Raw genomic sequence first — 24,936 nt, 5'->3', positions numbered from 1 at the left:
TTATTGCAATATTAATTTCCTTGTGGTCATCTGGAACTGAACCCACAGTATCCCCAGGGTATGCCTGTAACATGAAAGATCATGTGTGACAATAATGAAGAAGTTTGAAATAGTGCAAGAGTTAACCAAAATGCGACAGACATGAAAGGAACAAACACTGTTGGAAAAATGGCACCAATAGACTTGCTTCATGCGCAGAAAAGTTGCCACAGAAGAAACCCTGCAATTTTTAACAAATACAGTATCTGAGGCACAATAAAGTGAAGTGCAGTAAAATGAGGTCTGCCTGTACTAGGAAATTCACCTAGAATGCAGCTCAGATGCTCAAAAAAGCTTTAAGCATGATTAAGTTATGGATAAGAACTTTTGTTTGCAGCAATCTGACAGACTAGGTACTCTGATCAACCTTCCTGCTGAAAAGTGTTTTTTTAAATGCTGGATAAGATATTTTTTAAGCCTTGTAAATGCTCAAATATGGGCTTCCCTAGTGGCTCAGACAGTGAAGAATCTGCCTGCAAGGCAGGAGACCTGGATTCAATCCCTGGGTTGGGAAGATCCCCTGGAAAAGGGAATGGCTACCCAGTATTTTTTTTTAATCACAGTTTAATCTGGTAACAGTAGGCATGCATGCATGTGTGTGTGCAAAGTCACTTCAGTCGTGTTCGACTGTTTGCAACCCCATGGACTGTAGCCTGCCAGGCTCCTCCATCCACGGGATTCTCCAGGCAAGAATACTGGAACATTTTGCCATTTCCTTCTCCAGGGGATCTTCCAAACCCAGGGATCAAACCCAAGTCTCCTGCTTTAGCAGGCAGGTTCTTTACCACTAGCACCACCTGGGAAGCCCCAACTCCGGTATTCTTGCCTAGAGAATTCCATGGACAGTCAGTCCATGGGGTTGCAAAGAGTCAGACACAGCTGAGCAATGAACACAAGTGTTCAAATAAATCAATTGACAAATTGATCAAGAATACTCAGTGGCCGGAAACCAAGTAAAGGTGGAAGTACAAAGAGATTTGTATTTCAGTTAATCTAAGATGTTTTTTTAAATACTGCTGATTAATGTGCCTTAATTTTTAATAGTCATCTAGGTTTCAGAGATGCTAAATGTTTAAATAAATATGTCTTAAAATCTATAAAAGATGATAAGAGGAACACTGAAGACTACGTGTACCTTGAGGAAACTCCTTGAATTGTAGTTTTTGTGGCCTCACAGACCACAGTGGGAAAAAAGGAAAAGGTAAAACTAGAGTACTAGGCCGAGAGGCACAATAGTAGTAAGTGTTCCAGAAAAACGAAAAAAAGAGAGGGAAGGAAGTCGTCGATGAAATATGTTCAGTTCAGTTCGGTTCAGTCGCTGCGACCCCATGAATCACAGCACGCCAGGCCTCCCTGTCCATCACCAACTCCCGGAGTTCACTCAAACTCATGTCCACAGAGTCGGTGATGCCATCCAGCCATCTCATTCTCAAAGGACATGAATTTCCAGACTGAAAGGGCTCATTGAATGCCAATACAATGAATGAAAATAAACCTACACTGAAGTGCATTATTTTAAAATTTTAAAGCACTTAGAACAAAAAGTAAGGAAGTTCAGTCACTCAGTCGTGTCCGACTGTTTGCGACCCCATGAATCACAGCACGCCAGACCTCCCTGTCCATCACCAACTCTCGGAGTTCACTCAAACTCATGTCTGTCGAGTCGGTGATGCCATCCAGCCATCTCATTCTCTGTCGTCCCCTTCTCCTCCTGCCCCCAATCCCTCCCAGCATCAGAGTCTTTTCCAGTGAGTCAACTCGTCACATGAGGTGGCCACAGTATTGGAGTTTCAGCTTTAGCATCAGTCTTTCCAATGAACATCCAGGACTGATCTCCTTTAGAATGAACTGGTTGGATCTCCTTGCAGTCCAAGGGACTCTCAACAAAAAAGTATATGCAAATTTCCAAAAGAACAAAACTCACATACAAAATAACAACAATCATAATGGTTCTGGACTTCTCCAAAGTAATGCTGAAAACTAAAAGGTGATGAAACAGAGCCTTTAAAATTCTGAAGGAAGGGAATCTCCAACCTAAAAATCTGTACCTACACAAACTACCATTCAAGTGCAAGGGCAAAATATCTGAAAATATTTATTGAAAAAAATTATTTTCAAGTTTTTGTTAGCCATTTGTATTTCCTTTTCTGTCAATCAAGTGTCTAGGCCCATTTTTTTTTCACTTTTTTTTATAAAGTTCCTTGTGTTTTCTAGATGCCAAGTCCTTGGTCACTTATATAGCATGGAGATAGGGAAGATTCTACATGCCTCGGGGCATCTAAGCCTGTGCACCGTAACTCCTGAGCCTGCACACTCTAGGGCCCTTGAGCCACAAGTACTGAAACCCAAGCACCCTAGAGCCCTCAAGCTGCAACAAGAAAAACCACTACAATGAGCAGCCTGTGGTCCACTAGAGAAAGCCCACAAGCAGCAACGAAGGCCCGGTGCAACAAGAAATAAGTAATTTTTTAATATAAATAAATAATATTTTAATGGCAAAACTTTAAATAATGAGAATATTAAGTAATAAAATGATTAAAAGCCATTTTGGAAAATAGTTTGACATTATCTTGAACTGAAGTTCAAGATGCAAATCCCTTGTCATACAGAAGTTCTACTCCTAAGCCAATGTAAAGGAACTTGCACATATGTACTAGGATACATATATAAGAATATTTATAGCATATTGTTTAGAGATACAAACATTCTATAAAACAGGACAGAAATACAAAAGTGCAGGCTAATGGTTACTTTGGAGAAGAAAGACGTGGGGTTGTGGAGCAGTGCACAGGAGCCTTAGAAGTAATTCTTTTTTTTTTTTTTGGCTATACATGCGGGATCTAAGTTCCTCAACCAGGGATCAAACCCAAACCCTCTGCAGTGGAAGTGTGGAGTCTTAACCACTGGATCACCAAGGAATTCCCTAGGTCCCTTTTCTTAAACTAGTGATGGGTAATCTAGTCATAATATTGTTTACTATTCCTTACATGTATTTAAGTTAAAAAAAAAAAAAGACATGATGATAGACTGAGAAATTCTTGTTTATTTAATAGGCATCCAGAAGAAGGAAGTAGAGGGGAATGGCAGAGAAGCCCTATTTTAGGAGTTAAGCAAAGAGAAAGATTAAAGATTAATTTAAATCCATTTTTAAAAAGGAAAAATATAAAAATTAAATCGTATTTTCAGGAGAGGATGGACTTCTTACATTTAGAAAGTAGCAGGAAGAGATGGTTGGGTGGCATCACCAACTCGATGGACTTGAGTTTGAGCAAGCTCCGGGAGTTGAAGGACAAGGAAGCCTGGTGTGCTGCAGTCCGTGGGGTCGCAAAGAGGCAGACACAACTGAGCCACTGAACTGAACTGATTCTTTCTGAATGTCTTAAGATCAGGAGAGTGAATTAACAGCACACTTTTAGGGTTACATTGAGTCCGGGACCCCATCTTAGAGCTGTCTCCTCTTGCCTCCTCTCAGAGAGTACACGCTGGATGTCTACCGCCTCTCTTCTGTGGTCACACAGCACGATGCCAAAAAAGCTGGAGCCGAGGTGGTCAAGCAGGTGGAGCACCCTCTGCTGAGTGGCCTGCTGTACCCGGGGCTGCAGGTATGTGGGAGGGATGGAGTCACCTGTGACCTTTTCTGCTCTGATTCTAACTACTAGTCACAAACCTCTCTCTCAACCCCAGTTAGACCAATGTCCTGGCTGTTCCTTCACCTTGCCGGAGGCCTTCCTTCCCGCCACAGCCCCTCCCCCAGACTTCTGGACCACTCTTTGACTTCTTCCCCTACCTCTCTGTCCTTTAAAAACACTTTTCATCTCACATAGCTTCTTTACAGTAGTCATAATCCCTTAATTGAAGAACATTAATTTCAGAGTGATGAGTGAAAATAAATTTTAGGCATGATCCTATTTCCTGTTAAGCAAAACAAACACGTCATGTTTCATGTGTATGCATTTTTGTATGAGCATGGAGAAAGCATGGGAAAATTCAAACCAATCTTTTGATACGGGTTATTATTAGCTCAGGAAGATGGGGTGAAAATGTCAATAGACTTTTCTTTTCCCTTGTGTATTTCTCTAATGTTTGATATAAGAAAATCAAGTCATACAAACTACTGTATATAAAATAAACAAGGTCCCACTCTATAGCCCAGGAAACTATATTCAATATCTAGTGATAAACTATAATGGAAAAGAATCTGAGAAAGAATATATGTATAAATACATAAAACTGAATCACTTTGCTATATGTCAGAAACTAACATACATTGTAAATCAACTAAACTTTAATGAAATACATTAAAATTTTAAAAATAATAATTCTTTTTTTTTAACTTGAAAGAAAAGAAAATCAAGTTTCTCTTGGTCAGGAACTCTAGATCTGTACTGTCCATTATGATAGCCTCTTCTCATAGTCATATGTGGCTACTGAAATAATTAAAATTTTAGTTTTCCAGTCCTACTGGCTATATTTCAGGTTGCTCACAAGCCACATGTGGCTGGAGGCTAACCTGTTGGACTGCACAGGTGTGGAACATATTCACCCTCACCGAAAGTTCTATTAGACAGTGCTGTTCTGCGTCCTGTTTGCTTACCTTTCTCTTCCTCTCATTCCTCTTCCCCCCACATCCAATCAGAAACTAAATTTTATTAATCCTCCTTGTTAAAAGTCTCTTGAATTCATTTTTGCTGTACATCCCCACCAACTTGAAAGGGAAAGTGAAAGTCGCTGTGTCGTGTCTGACTCTTTGTGACTCCATGGACTATACAGTCCATGGAATTCTCCAGGCCAGAATACTGAAGTAGATAGCCTTTCCCTTCTCCAGGGGATCTTCCCAACCCAGGGATCGAACCGAGGTCTCCCGCATTGCAGGCGGATTCTTTACCAGCTGAGCCACAAGGAAAGCCCCCTCACCAACTTCGTTCATTGTTATTTCTTACCTGGACTCTCACAGCAGCTTTGTAGCTGTTGTCTTTGTCTCCAGCCCTCAGGCTACAACTCTGCACTCTGCCGTCTCGCTGGTGTGATTTTCTGCAGTATGTGAATTGTGGTTCTTCCCTCCTTAAAATCATTCAGTGGCCAGGATGATGCTAGGTAGCCTCACATGACGTTCAGTGTCCTGACCAACTTTTCTAACCTCATCACTCACCACTTCCCACATCCCTTGGAGTTTATGCTTTTTCAGACTGACTCAGTCATAGTTTCCCTAAATATTTCACACCCGTGTGCCTTCTCACATTCTGTTTCCTCTCCATGGTGAAAAACAGCAATATGTTCTTCAGAACCAATCTCAGCCCACAGTCTGATTCTAGGAAGCCTTCACTGCCACCAGGCTGAACAGGTAGAGATAATCATTTCTTCATGTTAGCATGTTCCTTAAATGAACATGTAAGTTAGCCTTTGACATGCTGTATTGAAATGACCTGTTTATGTGTCTTTCTCCTCAGATAGTTAATTGACTTCATGAAGGCAGAATATGGGTCTGGGTCTGATTCACATCCGCAGGGTTGGCACTAGGCCTGGCATGTAATAAGTGATAGTAACTGTTTATTTACTAATTCAGTCTTGCCCCTTCTTTCTGAGCTCTCACAGCACTTGCTTCTTAATGCCAGTTATTTGACACTTGTCGCAGGCTGCCTTATTAATTGGGTACCTTTGATGTGAGTAGAGTTTTGTCTTTTTCCTTTCCTTCCCTTCCCTACAGGATCATGAGCTTCCTGAGAGCAGAGACTCTTCTTATTTTTTTACCCTGTAGTATCCATGTGGAGTGGAGTTCACAACAGGCACTCAGAAAATGTGTGTCCACCTCTGGAAGCCAGCAGGAAGACTGAGTGCTGCTTATTTGCTTCCTGGTTTACTTTTGAAAATTCTAATGGTTTTCAAAAGTTTCTGATTTCTTAGACCCATGTAGAAGAAATACAGTAGGAGCTCATGCTTGTGTGTTTCTTCCCGCAGGCCTTGGATGAAGAATATTTGAAAGTGGATGCCCAGTTTGGAGGTGTTGATCAGAGAAAGATTTTCACCTTTGCAGAGAAGGTTAGCGTCCTCTTTCTTATCTTTTTTCTTTTGAGTCGTAGAGGTATACGTTAGAGTTTCTTTCTTTGTTTCTCTTTGTTTTGTTTTATGTTTTCATCTGGGTCAGGTCTTAGTTGTAGCTTGTGGGATCTTCGTTGCAGTGTGCATTCTCCAGAGCATGTGGACTCTCTAGTTGTGGCACATGGGCTCAATGGTTGCATCTCATAGGCTTATTTGCCCTTCAGCATGTGGGATCTTGGTTCCCCAATTAGGGATCAAACCCACATCTGCCGCATTGGAAGGCAGATTCTTAACCACTGGAACACCAGAGAAGTCTACATTATAGTTTCTTGAATGTACCAGTCCCAACAATCATATGGTACAGTAGGTATTATTCTCCTTATTTTGCAGATAAGAAAACTAAGCATAGAGAATTAAAAAGCTGTCCAGTATCACACAGTTAGTGACTGAGCAGGAACTAGCATTCAGGTCTGTCTGACTAAAAACCCTGTACTCTTGCTGCCACCAAGAAGCTGCCGTCAGACCTGTTGGATTTTCTTCTTTTATACATCCCCCCCCTTTTTTTTTTTGCTTCTTGCCTAATAGCTCAGTTTCCAGGGAAAGGCACCAGATAGAACTACTGTTCTTTCCCAGAGCATTTGGTCCATATTTCTCTGAATCTTACATAAACCACTCCTCTCTGAAATGAGGTTTAACAGGGTTTAGAAGAGGAAATCAGCATAAACCCCTAAGAGTTCTTTTCTGGGAAATAACTTGAATAAGTTGAAAAGGGCTTTTGAAAAGTGGTTGGTATTTTTGAAAGCTTCTCAAAACCTCGTGTTGGCAAGGGAGTAGAGAAAATACTGCCAATGAAAATGTGAATTCCTGGTGGGTGATTTGATGCCTCTAAAATGTTTCTGTGTTTTTTCCTAATAATAATGACACAAATGGGTCCTCAGGAAATAATTTTTAAAGTGCAACTTGGTTGGAGTGGGGAAGGGGGGATGTGTAGCCTGGGAGTTCCGCAGTGGTTAGGATTTGGCACTTCCACCTCTGGGGCCCAGGTTTAATCCCTGGTTGGGGAACTGAGCTCATGCAAGCCATGCCGAGTGGCCAGAATTCTAAAATTTTTTTTAATTAAAAAAATAAAAGTGCAACTTGAGTTCTGTATGGAAGTATTTATCATGTTATCAATTTAAAGCCCACTCCAGTATTCTTGCCTAGACAATTCCATGGACAAAGGAGCTTGGTGAGCTATAGTCCATGAGGTTGGAAAGAGTCGGACACGACCGAGCACACACACCACGATTTAGAGCACAGCTTAGAAATAAATTAGGGCTCAATGCAAGGGATTGGTTGAATACATTAAGATAAATCCTCCAGTGGGATATAATATAACATTTAAAAAATGTTTTATTTATTTATTTATTTGACTGCGCTGGGTCTTAGCTGTAGCTTGTGATGTCTAGTTCCCTGACTAGGGATTGAACCTGGGTCTCCTGAGTTGGGAGTATACTGTCTCAGCCGCTGGACCACCAAGGAAGTCCCTATATAACATTTTTTAATGGTTTTTGGATATGTTTAATAAATGGGGAAATGTTTACAATGTAAGGTTTTTACTATTATTGAGGTATTTTCTATTCCATTTTATCTCTTAAATTTTTTTTTAAAGAAGAAAAAAGGGTTTTAATTTTAGCAAAATACAAAACAAAGCAGTGTTATAGCAACTAGTACATGTAAATATGCAAGGCACTTACCACAGAAACAGCAAGAAGTCTTATCCATGTAAAGAAATTATATATGTATATATGTAGAAGGTCCCCTGGAGGAGGGCATGGCAGGCCATGGAGTCACAGAGTCAGACACAACTGAAGCGACTTAGCACAGCATAGCATGCATATATTGGAGAAGGAAATGGCACCCCACTCCAGTGTTCTTGCCTGGAGAATCCCAGGGACGGGGGAGCCTGGTAGGCTGCTGTCTATGGGGTCGCAGAGAGTTGGACACAACTTAAGCGACTTAGCAGCAGCAGCAGCAGCAGCATGCATATATATATACACACACAAAATAAATTAGCATATTGTTAGAAGTCAGCCATGTAAAAAATAGATATATGCGTGTGTGTATATATATATTCAAATATATTTTCTCTAAGAATATTTTTTTCTTTTTGACTTTTTTTCTTAATATATATTTTATGAAGTATAGTTGGCTTACTTTTTAATCGAACCTTTTATTATTCTAACAGAGATACAGCTGATGGCCTGTTTTTGTATGACTTAGAAGCTCTAAGAATGGTTTTTGTATTTTTTGAAGGGTTGTAAAAAAAAATGAAAAAAGATATGCAGTAGAGACTGTATATCACCCAGCAAGCCTAAAATATTTACTATCTGACCTTTTACAGAAAAGTTTTGTCCAGCCCTGTCCTAGAGGTTACATGTCCTTGTAATTCATTAGAGTTGGATGTTTTTACCCCTTCCCAACAATGCAAGAACCTGCAACAGTTTTACCTTATTTAACGCCCTCCTGCCCTTTGTGCTTTTGTCATATATTTTAGTTTTACGTATATTTTAAATCCCAAAGACCTATTTATAATGGTTTTCTAAGCAGTTGATTTTCATGTATACTTACCACCACTTACCCTTCCAGATGGGCTTCCCTGGTGGCTTAGCCAGGTAAAGAACCCACCTGCCAATGCAGGAGACACTGGTTTGATCCCCGGGTCAGGATGATTCCCCTGGAGAAGGAAATGGCGACCCTCTTCAGTATCCTTGCCTGGGAAGTCCCATGAACAGAGGAACGTGATGGGCTACAGTCCTTGGGGTCTTGAAAGTCAGACATGACTTGGCGACTAAACAGCAACAACCACCCTTTCTGATACTAATGATTCCTTCGTTTGGTTTTGTGCTTCCACCCGAGATCAGTTTCCTGCAGCCTGAAGACTCCTTTGTATTTTGTGTCTGCAGTGCAGGTCTCTCAGTAAGGAGTTCTTACAGCTTTCTTTTTATCTGAGAACATCTTTTTTTTTTTTTACTGTCTTTTTTTGTTTGTTTGGTAAGTTTTTAAAGAATATTTATTTATTTGGCTGTATTGGGTCTTAAGGGCTTCCCTGGTGGCTCAGCAGTAAAGAAACTGCCTGTAATACAGAAGATGCAGGTTTGATCCCTGGGTCAGGAAGTTTACCTGGAGGAGGGCATGGCAGCCCACTTTAGTACTCCCGCCTGGAGAATCCCATGGACTGAGGGAGGAGCCTGGTAGGCTACAGTCCATAGGGTTGCAAAGAGTTAAACATGACTGAAGTGACTAATCATGCACACATGCACACTGGGTCTTAGTTTAAACATGTGGATCTTTGTTGTGGCAGGTGGGCTCAGTAGTTATGCCCCGGGGCATGTGGGACCTTGGTTCTCCATCCAGAGATCAAACTCTGAACTCGTATCCCCTTCTTTGTTCCTCTGTGTTTTACTTGGGTATTATCTGTTGACTTTTCTTCCATGTTCATTAATCCTGTCTTTTGTCAAATCCATCCAGTATTGTACTGTGCCATTTTAGAACTTCCATTTGTTTGATTTTTTTTTAATAGACGCCAGTTCTCTTTTATATTTCTCCATCTTTTATCCATTTCACTCATCTTTTCCTTTATTTCTTTTAACACACCAATAATAGTTATTCTGACATCCTGATCTGCTTATTCTAGTATCTGGATTGTTTCTGTGTCTACTTCTATTGACTGTTTCCTCTTGTCTGTCAGTCACTTTTTTTCTGCTTCCCATTTCTTGTACCTTTTTATTGTATCAGGGACACCATAAATATGCTGTGGTTGCTCTGGATTATGTATACAGAGTGCTGTGTTTTACTGACCCACCACCTTGATCCTGTCAAGGGTGGATTTTAGGCTCGCTAAGGGTCGGACACGACTGAGCAACTTCACTTTCACTTTTCACTTTCACACATTGGAGAAGGAAATGGCAACCCACTCCAGTGTTCTTGCCTGGAGAATCCCCGGGACGGGGAAGCCTGGTGGGCTTCCATCTATGGGGTCACACAGAGTCGGACACGACTGAAGTGACTTAGCAGCAGCAGCAGCAGCAGAATAGGTCTATTTCAGTTTGCTCTTACTCCTGTGAGGTAAACCTTATCTTAGGATGTGGCCTTTCTGGGGTCTCAAACTAAAATGAAACCTCAGGGTATTCACAAAGCCCTCTGTGCTTTGATTGAACCTAAACTTCAACTTCTGCCTCCCCAGCACTGTGCAGCCCCTAAAATTTGATCAAGTCTCCAACCTCCCAGAGCCTATTCTCTTCTGGGCTTCCCTATGTCTCTCCAAATTCTGGCACAGTTGTGATTCAATTAAGAAAGCAATGGAGGGGCATCCCTGGTGGTCCAGTGGTTAAGAATCTGTCTTGCAACGCAAGGGACACTGGTTTGATCCCTGGTCCGGGAAGGTTCCACATGCCATGGAGCAACTAAGTCTGTGTGCCACAACCCCTGAGCCCATGCCCGGCAACTACTGAAGCCCATGTACCTAGAGCTTGTGCTCCACAACAAGAGAAGCCACCACAATGAGAACCCCTTGCATTGCAACAAAAAGTAGCCCCCACTTGTTGCAACTAGAGAAAGCCTGCATGCAGTGACAAAGACCCACTACAGTCAAAAATAAATAAATAAAAATTTAAAAAAAAGAAAGCATTGGCGCACTTTGGGATTTTTGGAGGGCCTGTTCACTTGAACCCTTTCCAAATCCTTAGCCTCCTTACATCCTCTGTCTCCTCTGCTTAGTCAAGACTGCTGCTCTCTGCTTTGTCTCTTTTTCTTAGCACTCAGTTTGAAAACAGAAATGTCCTCAGGGAGAAAGCCAGGGTGGGTATAGGGTCACCTAGCTTCCCTGCTGTGCAGATTTGTGGCCCTACACTGCTGCTGCTGCTAAGTCGTTTCAGTCGTGTCCGACTCTGTGCGACCCCATAGACAGCAGCCCACCAGACTCCACCATCCCTGGGACTCTCCAGGCAAGAACACTGGAGTGGGCTGCCATTTCCTTCTCCAGTGTGTGAAAGTGAACTGCTTGCTATCTAATAGAGTTGTTTATGGTGGGTAGAGTAAGTCCAATAGGTTCGTGATGTAATACTAATAGACAATAGGGGAAAAAAGCTTTGTTCATATTATCATCACCATTGAAAAGTTATATTTTCAGTAGAAAAAAGATTGGAAGGCATATATCAAACTGTTAAGTGAAAGGCCAAGTTAGATGAGATTGGGGCACTGAGGAGGAATTTATACTAACATCTGCTTTTGTGTGTTTCTTTCTAACTCCTTAGTACCTCCCTGCACTTGGTTACTCAAAACGAGTCCATCTGATGAATCCTATGGTTCCAGGATTAACTGGCAGCAAAATGAGCTCTTCAGAAGAGGTAGGTTACGAGCTGTGACTTGAGTTGAGAAATCTTTAGCAAAAGATGAAGAAATTGAGGACTAGAAAGAAAAGTAACCTGGCTAACTAAAACGCACAAATATTTAAGCTAGAAGGAATCTTAAGTTATCCAGTTAATTCCAGTGGTTCTTGAGTATTGAAGCAGTCCTGTTGGAATCCAATTATAATTTTTTAAGTTTTACTGCTACTAATAGGAAGTACAAGCAAAAGTAGTTTCTTCAGCCATACAACTATGACAAGGTTCAGCCTTATTAATGAGGAGGCCACAGTTGAATTTCAACAAGTATCATATACTTTATTTAGTTTTTAATTTATTTTAGAGTATAATTGATTCACAGAGTTGTGTTTCAGGTATATAGCGAAGTGATTAGTTATATATATATGCCCATTCTTTTTCAGATTTTTTTCCCACGTAAGTTATTACGGAATATTGGGAAGAGTTGCCTGTGCTATGCAGTAGGTCCTTGCTGATGCTAGTTAGCACTTTGATTCTTACGGTGGTATTTAATGTGATGATTTTGATAAATATGATGTCTTAACATTTAAAAGTCCTGCTTGGGGAAGATACACTTTTGTTCTGATCACTAAGGGCACAGAATAGAAGAATTGGTAGTACCCAAAGATGTGGAAGTTTTGGTTCTAGGTTCACAAACATGGCTGATCTTTAGAATCACCTAGGGAACTTTTATAAAAGAGAGAGGGTGTGTGCAGAGTAAGGCCCTGTCCTTATTCTTTTTTTAAAATTATTATTTATTTATTTGGCAGTGCCAGGTCTTACAGCACACGGGATCTTTGATCTTTGTTACAGCTTGCAAACTCTCAGTTGCAGCATGTGGGATCTAGTTCCCTGACCAGGGATTGAATCCAGCGCCCCCTGCGTTGGGCGCACTGATAAAGTGGTTCTGGGGAACAACTCAGGAATCTTATTTTCTTTCACAGCCTACTAGTTGATTCGAATTGAAGTCATTTTTGGACATTTGTCTAGTTCTTTAAGTCTTATTTCTAGATTATCCTATTTGGTCACGTTTACCATGTCTTCATCCTAGAAATAGCACCAGCATCAGTTCCAAAACGTGACTGCATCGGAACCACATGGAGAGCTTTTAAAAATGCAAATGCCTGGGTGAACCCCAAGAAATTTTGATTTATTAGCTTTGGGTGGAGCCCAGTAGTTTATGTGATTTTAAGCACCCCAGGTGATTCACGTCCAGTCATATGTTGACTGAACTTGGTAACCACTGGACACAAATGAGCATGAGCTCACTCACTCCAAAATAAGAAACAAAGCCTATTGCCCTATAAAGGACAAAGGCTCTAAATAATACCTGGTGTTGGTGATTGCTGGGAAACGTCTCCCCACACATGGCGGATGGCAGTGTCGCTTGGTGTGTGCCTGTCAGAAAACAGTTTGGGGCCCAGCAGTGTTTGGTAGCTTAAGGAAGTAATCCTAGAGAAGGCAAGAGGACCTCTGCAAAGAGGTTCATCATAGCATTGTATATAGTTTGTAAAGATGAGAGCCAATCGGACAGTTTAGAAATTGCTAAATTATATTGTCACTAAAAATTAGGAATATAATACAACATAAAATCTACAAGTGAAGACTAGGTAGCCACTTGGAGGTACTTACGATATAGTCCCAAGGACATTTATTCTCCAGATACAAATTTGCGATGATTCCGTATGCTACAAACAAGGCCTGGGAAGAACAGAGAAAAATTAAAATATTTTTATGTAGTATTGTGAGTGGTCCTTGACTCCAATTAATTCTGCTCTTATTAAAGTCATTTAATGTTTACATCTTTGTCCAAAAAATTAAAATACAGATGAGTTGAGCATATTGTCATTTTCAACCACAAGAGGTCCTCCTCTCCTCCCTGGCTTCTAGGAGTCCAAGATTGATCTGCTTGACCGGAAAGAGGATGTAAAGAAGAAACTGAAGAAGGCCTTCTGTGAGCCAGGGAACGTGGAGAACAACGGCGTTCTGGCCTTCATCAGACATGTCCTCTTTCCCCTCAAGTCTGGTAAGATACCCCCTGTTTTCTTCTCCGAGTTTAGGCTGAAATAGCAAAACCAGTGCTGGGTCATACCTGTGGCTTATCACAGTCTTCCTCCAGAGACTGGCTTCTCTGATTCTCTGCTCTGATTTCTCATACGTTAATGTGTGATTGAAGTGGGGATATCATTGAGATGTCTGTGTGTTTGTTAGCAGAGTAGGTTCTAAGTGGGGTGCCAGAGTGGGTGTGAGTGGTAGAAATGAAGGGGGTAGGCATGTGGAGTGGAGGAATACAGAAGAGATATAAGACAATTGTTTCCCCTGAGCTTGGATGCTAGCTGGGTATACAGGACACCACTGATTAAAAAAACAATAAAATACTGTATGGTTAAGTTTAAAATACATGGCAGAAACTACAAATACATGTTTGGCCCAGGGATGCTGACTCGCCATTGTCTGTGAGTTTGTTGGCATGGATCCTTTTTCTTACAGAGTTTGTGATCCTTCGAGATGAAAAATGGGGTGGAAACAAAACCTACACAGCTTACTTGGACCTGGAAAAGGACTTTGCTGATGAGGTAATACCAGAGGAGGATAATCCCAACGGAACTCATTCTGACAAACCTCTCTGTGTGGCCTCACCAAGTTTCTCTCTGCCATAGGGCTCTGTCATGATGATCTCGAGGCTGTATATTTTGTTAATGGCTCAGATGAGGATTCAGATGGTTCGTGGAGTAGATTAGCAAATGACAGAAAGCTAGTATGTTGGTGTCTTAATCACTCTCCAAAGGACTTAACCTGGAATGAAGGACCAAACCCAACAAGATGAAGCATTTCAGGTACCAAATCAAGGTTCAGAAAAGAGACACAGCTATGAAAGAACAGAAGAGAGAGTACTATTCATTTCGACAATTTAACAAAAGACCTACTAGGTGCCCATGTGTTTGGCCCTATGCTGCTGCTGCTGCTAAGTCACTTCAGTCGTGTCCGACTCTGTGTAACCGCATAGACAGAAGCCCACCAGGCTCCCCCGTCCCTGGGATTCTCCAGGCAAGAACACTGGAGTGGGTTGCCACCTCCTTCTCCAATGTGTGAAAGTGAAAAGTGAAATTGAAGTCGCTCAGTCGTGTCTGACCTTTAGCGACCCCTATGCTAGGGGTTGACATTACAAAGAGGATTAAATCTTCATGAAGCTCATAGTCCATAGGAGAGGATGACATGTAAATAAATGTCATTTACTGGTTACTGGACCATGTATACATAGTCCAGAAATAGAACGGGAGGAAGTGACTAACTGGCTGTCTGGGAAAGCTTTGTGGAGGGGATAACGTTCACACACCGTCTCACTCATTAGGGCTTCTTCAGGAAACCCGTGAGGGAATTCATTGTGTGAGACATGGTAAGAGGAAGCAGTGTGGTATCTCAGGACTCACAAGTGGTTTAGAGTCTGATTGGAGTCAGCAAGGCGAGGGGGCCACTGTGGGAGAGGAAGACAGGGCCAGATGCTAAAGCAAACGCGTAATGACAGCGTGTATAGTGGATGAAATGGGGGTCTTGACTGGCTCTGAACATGGGCTGAATCAGCAGCATGACAGGGCTATCGGAAATGTTCATGAGGTCTTGGCTTCATTGTCAGAAATGTGGAGTCCAGACCGGGGACTTGATCATTCAGTTTCCAATGTTCTGAGTACCTTTGGGTTGTGTTGTATTTTTTTGAGGTTTTTGGTCAAATAAACCTCACAAAAATAAATTTTGTAATGTTTATTTGACAATCTGGAGTGCATTGATGGGGAGAGGAAAGATGTCATGACAGGGAACAGGTTGCAAACCAGCTCATAAAGCACAAGTTGAGAGAGCTCGGCGTGTTGAACTGGGATGCAAGTATGTGTTCACCTATCCTCAAACCCAAGAAAGACTCTCCTGAGTTAGAGATGAGGTTGCTTCCTGTGGCAACAGAGGGCTGAACCAGGACTGCAGATGCAGACTGCAGGGAGGCTTGCTTAAGCTTGAAGAACTTTGTAATGACCTCAGTTGTGTGGTGATGGACAGGGCTGACTTGCCTGACCTTGCATTCCCCATCACTGAGGTGTTCAGGCAGAGGCCAGAGGGCCACTGGAGGCAATGTCATATGAGAGTTTGAGCATATGGAAGGAAGAAAAGACTTAGTGACCTCTGAGTCCTGAGGTTCCTTCAGGCCCATTTTTTGGATATTTGGCAGCTGTTGCTCTGAAACCCTCTGTCTGCAGCCTGAGGCAGGCCACGGAACCCACACTCAGCTCTTCAACCTCATGAGCAGTCCTTTGTGGAAATGATAAGAAGGCTTCCCTGGTGGCTCAGGTGGTAAAGAATCTGCCTACAAAGCAGGAGACCCAGGTTCAGTTCCTGGGTCTGGAAGATCCCCTGGAGAAGGGCATGGCTACACATTCCAGTATTCTTGCTTGGAGAGCCCCACGGACAGAGGAGCCTGACGGGCTGCAGTCCACGGGGTCACAGAGCCGGACTCGATTGAGTGACTAACACTTTCACTTTGTTTCAGTAAGAAAGAATAGAAGAAATGTTTCTGAAGAAAGAGCCTGACAACATAACTAGCAGCACTTCCTATGATGGTAGACATGTTCTTATCTGCACTGACACAGTTACCACTGGCCACATGTGACCAGTACAACAGAGGAACTGAATTCTAACTTAGATTTAAATATCTGCATGCAGCTTGTGGCCACCATGTTGGACAGTGCAGGTCTAAAACTTTTCTTTGGTTAAAAAGGAAGGACTTCCCTGTTGGTCCGGTGGTTAGGACTTGGTTCTATCACTTCTAAAACCAGGTTGAACCTCTCGTCAGGGAACTAGATCCCACATGCTACACAGTGTGGCCAACAACAGCAAAAACGCCATTCCTGAGAAAAGGAAGGAGTACCATCAGAAACGAAAACATAGGTGTTATTACATATATTCACACCTAAGGGACATCTGCCAGAATACCTTAGAAGATCCTTTCAGGCCAGATTTGGGATGTAAAGGTTCTAGTCGTGGGACACGAGAAGAAAAAATGGAATTACTGAGCTCCTACCATGTTCTAGCACTACGCATCACTTTCACCCATGTTAAGTGATTTAATCCTCATTCCGACACTGGAAGATAAAAGTATTGTTATTTTCATTTATTTTTTTTAAGTGAAGATTCCAAAGCTCAGAGAGGTTAAGTGCCTGGTTTGAGATCACCCAGCTAGCTGGGACTCTCACTTCAGGTGATCTATCTCCAGAGTCTTTGTTCTTCCTTCTTGCTCACTCATCTCTCCCTCCTAGGCTGTCTGTAGCCCCTGGGTTCCCTGTGTGAATGTTTCCCTGCATATAAATAGTACCTGCTTTATGCCACTACTCAGAGTGTAAATGGAGGAATTTAAATCATCCCAGGTGGCGCTAGTAGTAAAGAACCCACCTGCCAATGCAGGAGACTCAAGAGACTTAGGTTCAATCCCTGGGTTGGGAAGATCCCCTGGAGAAGAGGACAAACACCCACTGCAGTATTCTTACCTGGAGAATCCCATGGACAGAGGAGTGGGCTATAGTCCATGGGGTCGCAAAGAGTTGGACATGACTGAGCGACTTAGCACGCACAGAGAAATTTGACTGATGAGAAACATTTAGCCTCTACAAACTCTCAAGTTAGTATGGAATTCAGCATCGGAAGACCTGGGTCTCTCACAAACTAGATAACCTTTTGAATCTGTGTCCCCTTCTCTACTCTACCAGCTTCACAAGGTTGTTCTAAAGTTCGGATGAGACTCTGCTGGGAAAACACCGTGCATTCTGCCTGCACATTTTTCTCAGGAGATCCTGGTGTCCTGTACCCCCTTCACCTGTTCCAGCGCCCCTTCTCACCCGGCCTTGTCTACTTGCAGGTTGTACACCCTGGAGACCTAAAGAATTCTGTTGAAGTTGCCCTGAATAAGTTGCTGGATCCCATCCGGGAAAAGTTTAATACCCCTGCTCTGAAGAAACTGTCCAGCGCTGCCTACCCAGATCCTTCAAAGCAGAGTAAGGCCAGCTGGGGAGGGCCCGGGAAGGGGGTTATGTGTGGGGTGCTGACACGAGAGAGCGTGAGAGGCATGTAGAGAGCTTGTCAGTGCCTCAGAAGAGGGTTTGTCTTCAGTTCAGGCCCAAGAAGCCGGGACGGTCTGAAATGCAGGAAAGTCATGCCCCATTGACTGCTGGAATGGAAAACTCCAGTCATCCTGAATTTGGTTTGGTCAGTACCATGAAGCAATTTTGCTGTTGTTTTAGTCGCTAAGTCATGACCAACTTTTTTGCGACACCGTGGACTGTAGCCCCACCAGACTCCTCTGTCCATGGAATTTCCCAGGCAAGAATCTGGAGGAGGATGCCATTTACTTCTCCAGGGGATCTTCCCGACTCAGGGATTAAACCCACATGGCCTGCATTGGCAGGTGGGTTCTTCACCGCTGAGCCACCTGAAGCAGTTATACCTTGCTGTACCAACACTGCTGTCAGTGCTGCTGTGAGGCACATGCTTTGGTTCTTTCACGAAATCCACATCTTCAGTTGAGGAGAGAGGTTGCATTAGACCCTGAGGCTGACGTAGCTGCTCAGGCAGGGCCTGCACAGCTCCTTAGGAAAGCCGATCTCTAGATTCACCCAGTTCCCTCCCACATTTTTCTGACTGGTTCTTAGTTGACCAGCCATGTAGCCACGAAGCTGAGATGTTAACATTGATAGTCTTTGTGGGGGCCTCCCAGAAAAGACTCAATACTTATATATGGAACGTGTGAATGGCGGCAAAGCTACACCAACCCCTCCTCTCCCCTCCAGCCCAATAACCTGAGTGGGGGAGAGGTGAAATCTGGCATGCTCTTGTCAACAGTGGCTGCCTCTGTTTTAATTCAGTGGGTAGATTCTGGGGATTCTGCACTAAGTCCTGCTCGTATCCTCATTTGAGGGCATCAGCAGCTGACCTGTCGTGGGAAGGAGGAGAGCTCTGACCCTTGGGTTCTTCTCATCCCCAGAGCCAGCTGTCAAAGGCCCTGCCAAGAATTCAGAACCAGAGGAGGTCATCCCATCCCGGCTGGATATCCGTGTGGGGAAAGTCATTAGTGTGGACAAGGTACTCATTTTCCACCACATCCTGGAGAGGCAGACAGGGGTCAGGTTTGTCTGCTTCCATCTGGAGGAAACCTGGCCTGGGATGGAAAGCAACATCCCTTAGGTCATACTGCAAGTCAGCACCTAAGCATCTAGTTCGAGGCATCAGGCTTTTCCCTTGGCTATCTCTGGACCTAACCAAACACAGCCAGGAACTCAGAGTACAGAGCGGATGTTAGTCAGAAGGAACTTGTTTATCTATCACATCCAGTCTTGTGGACTCACCTGGTGTCTCCCAGCTTGTCTGGACTAGTTGCAGGTCTTATCGTTGATCAGCTACTTTGTCCTCCCCTGTCCCCACCCCAGAAAATGGTGAAGGGAGAAAGAAGAACTTCCTCTTTCCCAGAGGCAGAAAGCTTTGTAGCCAGTGGCCTAGGACCAGTGGTCTGGGTATTTTTTTTCTCCCAGTATATATTTGCTTTTCACCATATAGACCAACCACCAAAACTACCTTGAAAGAGCTACTGATGCTCTTGTTTCAGATGGTGAAGCCATTGCCCGTCCTCCATCTTCCAGTCCCCCCCAGGATTGGGGTTGATCCATCACACATTTGGCCATAAGGATGGCCACCCAGGCATTCCAGGCCATTTTAATCTCTGTTAGAGACTCCTTTCACCTCTAATGCACGTAATTAGCCTCATGTTACTCAAATCTGCCTCTTCGGGGCCCCTTTTCATGTCTGCTCTCTGAGACCTGGAGAGTTAGCTCTAGAGAGTTCCTCTGGGGCCCCTGTAGGGAGTGGATGTCCCTTTCTGGAGCCAGAGGTGATCCCTGTGATCTGTTCCACTGGGATACTCTCCAAGACTTGATATCTCTTGCGGCAGCACCCGGATGCAGACAGCCTGTATGTGGAGAAGATCGATGTGGGGGAAACTGAGCCACGGACTGTGGTGAGCGGCCTGGTGCAGTTTGTGCCCAAGGAAGAACTGCAGGACAGGCTGGTGGTGGTGCTGTGCAATCTGAAACCCCAGAAGATGAGGGGAGTCGAGTCCCAAGGCATGCTCCTGTGTGCTTCTGTGTGAGTGAGAACCGGGGGGTTAGAGGGCCTTGGGAGGCCAGGAAGAAGGGGGGTGGCCCACATGCTGCCCTTCCACATGCCAGGTGGAGGCCCTGAGAACACTCCCCAAAAGATTATGCACGGAGGAATTACTTACTATACAGGAACCGTGGATAAAGCACTTTACCTGAAGTTAACTGTATTAAAATAGAAATTGAAGATTCAGAGCTGTGTGCATGCTTGAGTCTCTCTAGTAGTAATGGGTGAAGCCAGGATTCAAACCCAGTTCATTGACTATTACGTCATATCCCTTAAAAGCCCAAATTTTGGAATCTCTCCTGACATAGGATTTCAGTTGAGCCCTGGTTGACAGCAGTGAGGAGCTCCTGGGGCTCTGGCATTGAGGGTACCCTAAATCCTATTAGAGCCCCTGAGGTAAAGGCCCCAGTGCTTTGGCCTCCACAGCAGCTAGAGGCCATCCATGGCCTCACTGTCTCATTGTCCTGTGTGTCCTTCTAGAGAAGGGGTAAACCGCAAGGTTGAGCCTCTAGACCCTCCTGCAGGCTCTGCTCCTGGTGAGCGAGTGTTTGTGAAGGGCTATGAGAAGGGCCAACCAGACGAAGAGCTGAAGCCCAAGAAGAAAGTCTTTGAGAAATTGCAGGTAACAAGCTGCACTTTTCCCCTCTTTCCGGGGCTGCTCGGACTGTCTGCAGATTGCTGTTACTGATTCCACACCTGCCCTTTTCCCAGCTGGGCCTTCCTGCATCTAAGCCCCTCTCTTCCTTCATTCCAGCCCTCTCAAATGAGGTACCTGAGGAGCCCCCGAGCCCTCACAGGTACTGAGCACTGACAGACTGTTAGAGGCATCCTGTGAGAGACTGGAGATGTTTCCTCTTTAGATCTTCAGTCTATGATGGGAGATGATCCCCAGTTTATCTGGCACGGCCACACAGGGTCACTGGAAGTGACAGAACCAGGATCAGAGCCCTCCTGGAGTCCTTCCTGCCCAGCCTGGTGAGAACACTGATTCTCAGAGCACTGACTCGCATCACCTGCCCGGAATCCATTCGTGCATTCAACACCTGTTGTGTCCCTAACATGTATGTCTGGCATTGTTCTAGGTACTGGGGCTACATCGCTGCATAAAGCAGCAGAGATTCACTCTCCTTGTGCAGCTAAGTCACTGCATGTGTGGCTTTATCTAGTTAATACTTCGTTTCCTCAACAGACAGGTGTTTCTGGAGGGCTTTTAGAGTGGTTTCTACCTCTCCGTGCTCCTGCAGGTGACAACTGGCTTTGTCCACTTCCTCCTTTCCTAGTTTCCCAGGCTGGTTTTTTGAATCAACTTATTTTTTTCTGGCTATAAAATAAATTTTCATTGTAGAAATGTCTAAAATGTAGGGGGAACAAGATCTATAATTCTGCTAGCTACTGGTTCTGAGAAATGTCATTAGTGAGTGATTGCTTTCCTTCTGGACTTCTTTTATGTATAGTGATAATGTGTTTATATTGGTAGTTTGAGTCGTACTATATGTTTATTCTTTTTCTTTTAACTTTATGCCTCAAAAATTTACCCATCTTCTTAAATACTGAGGAGTGAGAATCATATAGAATCATAATGATCATTTTATCCAAAACCTTATTTGGACATTGAGGTTGTTCTCAGATTTTCACTTAGAATGCTACAGTAGATGCATTGTACCAGTTCTTTGTACTTATTCATGATTATTTTCTTAAACTAAATTCCTAAAGTGCACTTACCTTAGGCAAATGATAGGCGATGAAAGTTTTCACAAACTGCTCTCTTCGAGAAGCTGAGTCACCTTACACTACTGGTAGTATGAGTCTGTTTTCTTGCAGTCCTGCCACCATCACTATAATCACTTTTTTTTTTTTCCTTGCCCAGGCTGACTTTACAATTTCTGACGAGTGCATTGCACAGTGGAAGCAAACCAACTTCATGACCAAGCTGGGGTCCGTCTCCTGTAAATCGCTGAAAGGGGGGAACATCAGCTAGCCAACCTGGCGTCTTCCTCCCTTCTCTCATCATCCTTAGTCATCTCCTCTCTCCTTAATTTGCTCCGTCCATCACCTGCTTATCCATCTCCCAGGACACTGAAGCAGGACATTCAGGACTCTTTTAGGCACAAGACTTGGTGAGGGGCAGCTCAGCCTCCCTAGGGTCCAGGAGCACCCTGTCTGGCTGCAGGGAGAGGCTGACCTGGGGAGTGATGGGGGCAGGGCAGCACAGGGAGTCTAGCCCTATCTTCTTCCCTTGGCAGCTAATCTGACAAATCTGGTTTCAATATAACGTAACTCAGAAAAAGTTCATGCCATAATCCTTCTAATTGGGAAAATATTGATTTCCATTTTTCCTAGAGGTATCACAGCAGCCATGTCTCTGGCTGGGATCTGGTGCCTGAACCCAGCTAATTACAGCCTTTCCCCAACAGGAAACTGTGGGATTTGAAAAGGGGAGGGAAGGGAAAACAGAGAACCTAGTGGTCTACCAAGTGGCTGGCAGCTTTCCCCAAGCATGCCAACTCTGAGGCTTGGCGCTTGGGGGCAGAGCCTGTCCCAGGGTTCCTAGAATGTCCTTTGATCATGCTAGGTGGGGACACTCCCTGAACCAGCTGTGTGTTGTTGGATGGCACAGACTGGTTTTTTCTTCAAGAAGGGGAGGGTGCTTCTCCATAAGCCATCTCAGAACCACTAAATGTCACTGTCATAAATTCAAATAAAATATCTGAACAAGGGTGGCTGGATGGGACCTGTCTGTGAGCTAGACCAGCTCAGGAGAGAACACAGTGCAGCAGCTTCTGGGCTCCTCACCCTGCTTAGGGCTGCGTGTATCTTGGACTTTTGAATCTGTGATGGGGGCATGGGTGGACTGGGCTGGACAGCAGATACCTTGACTTTCCCTTTAGCTGTGTTGAGCAGAAAAGGCTCACTTTGGGGTTCAGAACATTTTCCTTTCTAAATGTGGGTGCAGACCACCACCCTGACCCTCCCCATTAAGCAGCAGCAGCCACAGCCAAGTTTTAATCATTTAATTAACACCTTCGAATGAAACCCACACAGAGTTTTTCCATGTGTCTCACTCCGGCTTCAGGGCAGAGGGAACAGATCGCATAGACATATCAAAGACTCAAAAATTTAAAGAAATATATATATATATATATACTTCTCTCTCTAACATTTTTACGGAAATTAAAAATCAGAGGCTTTTGGTCTCCATGTGCACTAGGTCAAGTTCATTTACCCCAGAGGACAAAGAAGGATAGACTCTTGGGAGATCCTCCCTTCTCCTTTCAACTCTGTCCCACCCAGTGGGGAAACAACTGAAGATAAGGAACAGAGGGGAGGGAAAGACACAGGAGGTGGGCTCCCTCCCACCTCCAGCAGTTCTGTGATGCTAGTTCAGTCCTAGGCCTGATGTCACGGAAGCTTTGGCCTGGTCCTAGTCCCTCATTCCCAGGAGGCTGATCAGGAGCTCTGAGTAGAGCTGGTTTACCGAATGTCTTCCCCATCTTACTGGGCAGGCACAACATGTGCCCGGTGCGCAGGGAAGAACACTAGTTTATAGCTACAGAGAAGATGGTAGAGAGGGCCAAAGGAACCTGGGCTCTCCAACTACATCCCCTGTGCTCCCAGCTCTTGTTCTGGGAGAGGGTCAACCTGTCTCCTGGGTGGAGAAGCAGCTAAAAAGGTTCCTTGTCCAGCTCAAGCCTGAGTCACTGTTGAAGAAAGAAGATTAATACAGAAGGGGCAACCCTGGTGACAGCCACACTGCAGCGGGAGGAAGCACTAGGGTCACCCCCGTGGAACCTCGGAGGAAACTAGCTTACCAACATAGGTGGCACAGGTTGAAAATGGAAAGATTGGTAAGATTCCTGGAGAGATCAGTAGCAGAGACTGACATCTATGTGGGGAAACCACCCAGCCCACCCCTTGGAGCATCAAGGGCCCCCACTTTGACTAGGGAAAAGTCTGGAATAGAATGCACTCTTGGCCTCCCATCCTGTCACTCAGCGTCAGCAGCCCCCCAGTGGAACCACCTGCACTAACAGGCAGCTGCAGAAAGGACATGCACAGAGCAAAGGAAGGTCAGGATGAAATCCATACGGCCAGGTCCCAGCCCACTGCCCGAAGCAGCTCTTCCCTGCCAGCCCCAGCCCCAGCCTTTCATCCACGTCCTCGGTACTTCCTGCCAAGCTGAAAGGGGCTCAGCTCTGCCACAGCCCGTGAGCTCCTGCCTCTAAAGAGTTGTGCTCACCCACCCCAATCTGATCAAGTGAAATGGGGCCAAGTGACCCATGACATGACTCCCTGCTGTTCTCAGAGGGCAGAGTGAGCCTGTGAACCTCCCCTCTGGTGCTATCCGATACCACCCATTTGGACCTTGACAGGCTCCCACTTCCTGTCCCCTGCTTGAAGCACCTGGCAGAACTAGAAGGCAGGAAGCTGGTTGGTGGTAAGTTGAGGCACAGGGGGCCTAACCCCTGCTGCACCTTTTGTGCTTTGGAATGCCACAGCCCCAATCCTGCCTCCAGCCTGGAGAAGCCTGTGGGAATACAACTTGCCTACCTCCAAGAACTAAGGAGCAAACTGGATCAGAGGAGGGGGCAGACAGGTTAGTCCCAGCCATGGGCTCGCTGCTAGGGACTGATGCTGCTGCCATGTAAACAGGCCCTTGGAATGTGGCTTCATGGGTCCTGGGGGATGGACATGCAGCCACTTTTCAAAAGTGCTTTGATTCTGGACTACAGCATGTGTATGATTTGGATATGAAAAAAAAAGAAAGTGAGGTGCTGTGGTCCCCCATCTCTGTGGCCTTGAGGCCAGCAGGGGGCGCAGACATCCACTCCCACCAGCTACCTCCTCCAAGATGAGGCTGAGGCTAAGGCCAAAACTGAAGCGGCAGCTGCCAGAGGTGAGTCCATTCAGGAAAAGGCATGAGAGCTGGGTGACTTGGAGGACAGGATCCACACAGGCTTGCATAAATACCAAAGGCTGTGGAGGTTAAGGCTGCAGGCATCCCCCCAGTAAGTTAAGTGTCTGCCGTATCCTCTCATCCTCGGAGCCGCTCAGGTCCCTGAGAATGTGTTCCTGGGATGGGTCAGCAGTGCCAGCGAGGTGTCTGGTGGTCAGACCAGCTCTTTCTGTGGGTCTGCGGAGGGCAAAGAAGGGACACTCAGCCAGGGGCCCCCAAGTTTGGTTCTGGCCACTAAGAGCCCAGGGCATATCCTCACCCCCTCACTTTACTGACCATGCCAACAGCACAGGGCTCGACATTTTACAAATGCTC

General features: G+C 44.6%; 2 protein-coding genes across 5 annotated transcripts in view; one reads left to right on the top strand and one right to left on the bottom strand.

Moving 5' to 3' along the window:
• Window positions 1–22,384, top strand: part of YARS1 (tyrosyl-tRNA synthetase 1) — a 30,900-nt gene extending 8,516 nt beyond the window's left edge. Inside the window, exons 4-13 of the mRNA XM_055398335.2 lie at window positions 3,512–3,641; window positions 5,995–6,075; window positions 11,370–11,462; window positions 13,368–13,503; window positions 13,968–14,053; window positions 17,374–17,509; window positions 18,496–18,593; window positions 19,456–19,649; window positions 20,148–20,289; window positions 21,535–22,384. Of these exons, the coding sequence (XP_055254310.1) occupies window positions 3,512–3,641; window positions 5,995–6,075; window positions 11,370–11,462; window positions 13,368–13,503; window positions 13,968–14,053; window positions 17,374–17,509; window positions 18,496–18,593; window positions 19,456–19,649; window positions 20,148–20,289; window positions 21,535–21,645 (1,207 nt within the window). The 3' untranslated portion in view covers window positions 21,646–22,384. The remainder of the gene's footprint in view (window positions 1–3,511; window positions 3,642–5,994; window positions 6,076–11,369; window positions 11,463–13,367; window positions 13,504–13,967; window positions 14,054–17,373; window positions 17,510–18,495; window positions 18,594–19,455; window positions 19,650–20,147; window positions 20,290–21,534) is intronic.
• Window positions 22,385–22,663: 279 nt separating this feature from the next.
• The window catches only part of NHSL3 (NHS like 3), a 28,283-nt gene continuing 26,010 nt past the window's right edge, over window positions 22,664–24,936 (bottom strand). For all 4 annotated transcript variants that reach the window (XM_055398331.2, XM_055398330.2, XM_055398333.2 and 1 more), the window contains exon 7: window positions 22,664–24,798. In XM_055398331.2, coding sequence (XP_055254306.2) covers window positions 24,776–24,798 — 23 coding nt within the window. In that variant the 3' untranslated portion in view covers window positions 22,664–24,775. The remainder of the gene's footprint in view (window positions 24,799–24,936) is intronic.

The sequence above is a fragment of the Moschus berezovskii genome, chromosome 2 (assembly GCF_049115385.1).
Source record: "Moschus berezovskii isolate FMDL1 chromosome 2, NW_MosBer_1.0, whole genome shotgun sequence".
Lineage (NCBI taxonomy): Eukaryota > Metazoa > Chordata > Mammalia > Artiodactyla > Moschidae > Moschus > Moschus berezovskii.
Note: the sequence above shows the minus strand (reverse complement) of the source record. Positions and strands in the feature narration are given on the sequence as shown.